This window comes from Thermobia domestica, chromosome 17 (genome assembly GCF_964235325.1).
Source record: "Thermobia domestica chromosome 17, izTheDome1.hap1.1, whole genome shotgun sequence".
NCBI classification, from domain to species: domain Eukaryota; kingdom Metazoa; phylum Arthropoda; class Insecta; order Zygentoma; family Lepismatidae; genus Thermobia; species Thermobia domestica.
This window is the reverse complement of record NC_137470.1, coordinates 74276082-74282391: the sequence shown is the minus strand read 5'-3', so window position 1 is coordinate 74282391 and position 6310 is coordinate 74276082. Positions and strand designations below refer to the sequence as shown.

Below are 6310 nucleotides of genomic sequence, written 5' to 3'. Positions count from 1 at the left end.
TTTCGTGGTTTTACTTACCAGAAAAGAAGTGGTATGGTACATTACTCGATATTTTCTTCACATACTACATATAAACACACCATAAGAAATTACTATATTACTCTACGAAATTTGTGGCAACTCTGTTTTCTTGTTATAGTTTGTTTCTTTGTCTTGACAATTTTTGCTATTATCGCCAACTGACGCAATTCCTTACTTAATGAGGCACAAGGAAATTGTGCGCAACGCGTATTTGGGGTTGATTTTCTTCTTAAATTGGAGTAATTTATATCTCGTTTAGCGACTTTTTGTGTGAACGTTTTGGCAACACTGCTAGTTGGTTGATACCATCCTTTAGTTGATCATATATATTGAGAAAATTCTGATTCGAGATGGAGCTTGCGAAATTAATATTATGTAGTTTATTATTAGTATATAAGTTTACCTGCAGCACTGCTAGAATTCATAAGCTGGAGATTACTGTAAGCATATTTACTTATTTTCACTTCTTAGAAATATGGTTTCATTGTATTGGTGAATTAGTAACTAAACTTGTCCGTGTACAGTACAAATAGTGAGAAAGAAAATTACATTCAAGGTTTTCTCAATAAATAGCACATCATTTTGCGATATTACATCGATTTTGTAAAGTAAAGTTGTTAGTCACGAACACATTTTATAGACTATTTACTATGGAGAGAAATAATATTTATTTGCCAATTATTCAACACTGCGTTTTAAGCTTTTAACTAAATTCTATGACCGAAAGTGATTTTATTTTCGATTAACGAAATATAATTATTTTATTTACAACTGGATATATATATGCTGCAGTATAAGGATAGGTGTACCAATATAAAATAATTACATAAGCTGCCTTCTCAACAACATAAGTATTTTATTACCTTCAAAAATAGTATTTTATAAGGGACGTTGCATTCCTCGCTCCAGGCTTATATTTAAAGCTGTTTCCTATTTAAAATGCCATTTAAGCATTCATGTTTTACTGTATATTTGAAACTTATGAAATTCCGTTGTCTTACAAAGGAAATTTCTGAACTTCCATCCTCGTTTCCTGGAACAAACTTTGTACTACTGACGCACTCACATATCTTAATTTCTTGAAACAAGCAAGTAAACAATTTGTTAAGAGTAACGAAAATATGGGTAATTCTTTATAATATAGAAGAGTACGCCTACGACACACATAGTTTAAATAGCTGGGACAAGTTTCTCTTAGTTTCCCTCAAAATACAAAAGACCCTGAAAGAGTATCTCAGGGTCAGGGGGCAGATATGAAATATAAAGACTGATAATCAGTGTTCGAAGTGGAAAAATAAGCAGAGGTGGTATGTTTTATTACGATTTTGACTCGATAAATCGGCTACCTAAATGTTGAAATACAGTGAGGGTATATTGCCTAAAAGATTGCATTTCTATTTACATAATGACTGCAAACCATTGGAGAGCTTTTCTGTAGTTACGGGGGGAGGACATGGAGAAACTTTGATTCCCACCAACATTTTGAAAAAAAAAAAAACAGCAACAAATATCCACTTATGTTGTATTACAGAGAATTATACACGAAAATGTTCAAAGCCCAAGTTTTTATATTAACAATTTCCTGCGGGAAAACTCGTGGACTCCCACTTGACTAAGGGGTATTCCAAACCCCCGGAAGATCCGCCCCCACTGCTGACAACCCGTAAATTCGTCCATGCTCAAAACACGATATATATATGCATTAAGGCAAGAAGACACACACATACATAAGAAATAAACAATTCAATATGGCATATCAAAATACTAACTAGATGAACTTCTTTGAAGATACTTCATTTCAAAAACAAACGGAGGAAAAAGGTAACAAAAATGTCGGTGTTGTCAACTTAGAAATTATTTCTACATAACAAATAAAATCTTTTTACGTGCAAGACTATTCGGCAATTACTGGGTATAAAGATGGATTTATTAAAGGTATTTAGCATCTACCCTCCAGTGACGGTATGTCTTGATCACTAGAAAGACAGAGGCGGTATGGCATACCACCGCATACCGTCTCACTTCGACCACTGCTGGTAATTCTACGTTTTATAACAAAAAGCTGACTTCTTCTGGAGGAAATAAAATGAGAGTTCCTTTACTTAAAAAAAAAAAATACAATACGTGTAATTTCGAGTTTTCGGTTTGTTTTCTTACAGTAGATTTTACGATTCAAGGACCTTTGTTCTATACTATACTATACATCACATACCCCCCAGATAGGCAAAAAAAATTAGTTTCTCAATTTTCTTTTTAATGCAACTGTTTATAGTTTGTGTGTGTGTGTAATTATCGAAGCGTAATAATTAGAAAACTGAGGTAGATCTTTAGTAATTCCTTTTTTTTCACTTTCGAACGACAATAGAAGAGAATAAACAACGCTCATCGTGGGGAAAATCCGGATTTCAACTACTTTACACATTTCGTAGCCCTTATGTGCCCAGAAATTGTTCGTCCAGCAGTTTTTATTCTCCTAGAGCAGCGTTTCCCAACCTTTTTCAACTTGCGGCACACTACAGGTGTAATTTGAATTCTCGCGGCACACCCATATCATATATATATATTATTACTATTATTATTTCTAAATATAAAATACCTTGGTATTTTTCTGTGATTACTGATCTTCTTACAGAGAAGAAAGCTCGATCGCTGGTCTTCTCCCGTGGTAAATCATTATGCTTATTTTTCATTCTAATTTTAAAATAGAAAACAATTGCAATGAAATATAGGACTCGGGTTTTTAAAAATCCACTTTGCCTTTCGAAAAATGTATCTAATCTTTCACTAAAAAGGAAGATCACTAAATAACGAACAAATAAAGAAATCTCCTGTACCTTTAAAACACAAATGTGGGTAATTTGTATGCATGTTTGCTTTGTTGAATTTATTGAATGATATGTTAAAATTTCAAGTTACGAAATAGTCTGCAACAATAAAGAAGCAATAATGGTCATAACAATGATAAATACGTTTTCCAACATTAAAAATGTACAGAAAAGTAACACAGTATGCAACTTAAAATTGTAGATTTATAGTAGAGGTTCATAGTAATGTGAAACACAAATATACATTTTTCCCTATGTTTTGCAATTTGGTTCCTATAGAATTAATAATTTGTTTCAATTTCCTCGCGGCACACCAGCGGCCCATTCGCGGCACACCGGTTGGGAAACGCTGTCCTAGAGATTATACTGCTCAGCCTATCGAAACCAAATTTTAAACTAAATTCTTATAAGATTCTCGTAGGGAGTTTTTCGACTTCCTACCTCCAGAAGTAAGAGTAGTTTGCATAAGAGTGAAAATCAATATTTGACATTTTCTCGAAAACTCGATTTTGTTTATATTTCATGAATCAATCTCATTTACAACCCTATAATATGATATGAGTAATTTTTCTATCAAAAATCCTCAAGAGGTATTTACTCTTGAAGGTTATTTTTTTTATTTTTTAGATAGTTTTATAATGGACTTGACAAATCCCGCTCCAGCTGTAATCCAATGGTGCAAATGGTATTCTTGCGCCTTGGTACTATTTTCGAGCCAAAAAGTACCACTATATTTAAAACAAAAGCAGAGTCCCAATAAAACGCTACTTAAGGTGAAGGTTCTAGAACACAAAACTAATGAAATATATTTTGTGTACCTTTTTTGGTTCCTTTTCGTTCCTTATTCTTTTCTATCTTCTTTTCTTCCATTTGTTGGACTCTTTTTGATCGTTCAAATATATATTACCGAAACTAAAAACACTGAACTTCACTCTTTGAACATTCCACTATTATATTTGTTTACTTAGCCACCTAGTTTCTTTTATTGTTCTATTTCTTGATTCTATTGTGTTTGTATTATAAGGAGCTAGCGTGTTTACCAGCGGGGGCTGAGGTAGAGGGGAAAAATTTTGAACATTTTTACCCCTTACTCTTGCGACACTCCCTTACCCTCCTTCAATATGTCAGCATTGCCAGGGGTAGAAAATTGTCACGTGAATGTCATTCTGAAGAGATTGAGTTGGTTATTTGTTGAGTGCTGTTGTGGTTTTGTTGCTTATTATTCATTTGACAATGGCTTCACAGCGTAAGACGGCAAACTATATACATCGAAACTAGAGAAGTAATGCTAGACCGCTCCGCCACGCGGGTGGTTATAAAATGTAGAAGGTGAGTAATATGCAAAATGTACCCAAATACGGTAACTGCTTATGCAAATTAGTAAATGACGAATTAAAAAAAAAAATCTTTCTATAGGGATTGCATAAATTCTTTAATTAAGTGAGTATTAGGTGAATTTTTTGACAACGCACTGGCAACCCTGCCCATGACCGTCGAGTGACCGTTTCTTGGTGACGGGGGTGGGGCACCTGTAAACTAAATCTGAATTCCTCAGCCTCGCATTAAAGCCAGCCCCCTATAATATGTGTTTGGGATTTTTGCGTTTACAAATTAATTTTTAATTGTGGCATACAGTATGGTGTTCCTTGAAATTCATTTTTTGCTGTGGGTGTATTTTTTTGCATTATCTGATGATATTGATGTTCCTGGTTAGTTTTGAAGCAAGTTTGGTGAATTGTGACAAAATAAATTGTTCGAAATTATTAATTAATGACAATCCATTTGCATTGAAAGATTTCTTCTAATAATATATATTCAAAAATAATACCAGTATCCGTTTGGAGGTGTGGGGTGGCTCTGCACTTCCACTGTTGTTTTATATATAGATCATTAGAAGAATCCTTCTTATGCAAGTGGCATTTCGGTTGGTTAATAGTTTGAAATAGTTTACTTTGTTGTTATTCAACTAACTTGGCCTCTGGGTGTTGGACCTGGAGGAAGACCTGCGTTCTAGAACCTTGCCATGATTTTACGGTGGACTTGACAAAGCCACAGCTGTAACCCAATGCAGATTGTATTCTTGCGCCTTGGCACTATTTTCGAGCCAAGAAAACACACCGCCTAATTTTAAAACAAAAGCAGAGTCCCATTAACACACTATTTAAGAAACAAATAAAGTACCATAACACAAATTCACACTTAAAAAGATGAAACAAAATAATTACAAACATCTGGATATTTACGAAGATAAACTGGAGCGTGTGTTCTAAAGTTTATCCCCGGGGTAGTCGGGAGGCCAAATTTGGAAAAGTCTTCAAAATAAGGAGTTGGATCAACCCGAGAGAGTAAAAGCAACCGGTGGTCCTAAATCATCAAGTCCACTATCCTGGTCATTTCTAGACCGCCGGTTGCTTGATACGAGCGGAAAGTTCCCCCGTACACCCCCTCCACCGCTACTGAAGCTAAAAAACGAGCGTTTCTAATAAAAAACCATATCTCCGAAACTAATCAAGATATTAACAAATTTCTTTTTCCGGTTTTATCTGTAAAGTGTACTTTACGATTTTGTATATTCATGCTTTGGATAGACCTAACGGTTTTTCGGAAAATTTAACATACACATTAAAAACTGACCTGTTTTGTCCTTAATATTTTCTTTTTTGCTCTGTATCCCCCAATGAGTTGAGATATAGAAAGAACATCCCCAATTAAATTTGCAGAGCGTTAAACTATCTTTCCAACGGTACCAATACAGCGAGGTAAGTTTGAAGGCAAATGCGCTTTGATTCGAATATTGATGCTCCGAATGGCACCACTGAATTTGAGCTCACGTCAGTCAATAAAGGTTTCGTTTCCGAGATAAAAGCTCATTTTTTTCTCCAATATTTGAAAAAAAACAGTTCTCACCCTTCCCCCTTGAGCTCTCCTAAACTGTCATGATCATTCTAGCTCTCCCGTCACTTGATACAACCATTTGTTAAGGGTCACAAAATTTTGAGATAAGTAGGGATGTCTTTTATAATGTTAAAATCCATTTACAATTGATACTCAGGATGATTCCCATTTTTCAACTCTATTTGTGTGCTGTATTTCCACCGGTTATTGAAAATAATTCCTTATTTCTTTAACAAAAATGTTTATCTTGCCATAATGAGAAAGCAGAAAATATAAATAATGTATGAACATATGTAAAAATGTCTTAAGTAAGGGCAAACACCATTTACAGGCGATATAAAGGGTGATTGATAACATCATTGCACCTGAAGGGTATTTCTAAAATCAAGAATGGGCCTGTATTTTCTCAATGGTCACTTTAAAAAATGTTTTTGCAGAAACCTCAATAATTATATTTGTATGTAATTTATGAAAATGTTACATCGAACTTCATTAAATACTTACTAATTACTGAAAACAAGGAAAACTATTTGGTCTAGGAATTAATTCGTGCGGTTTTACAAAAGATG

At 34.2% G+C, this 6310-nt stretch overlaps 1 protein-coding gene across 1 annotated transcript in view; it reads left to right on the top strand.

Moving 5' to 3' along the window:
• Nucleotides 1-302: 302 nt before the first annotated feature.
• LOC145673736 (protein GPR107) overlaps nucleotides 303-6310 on the top strand; it is an 81805-nt gene continuing 75797 nt past the window's right edge. Inside the window, exon 1 of the mRNA XM_081743474.1 lies at nucleotides 303-461. Within this exon, the coding sequence (XP_081599600.1) occupies nucleotides 372-461 (90 nt within the window). The 5' untranslated portion in view covers nucleotides 303-371. The remainder of the gene's footprint in view (nucleotides 462-6310) is intronic.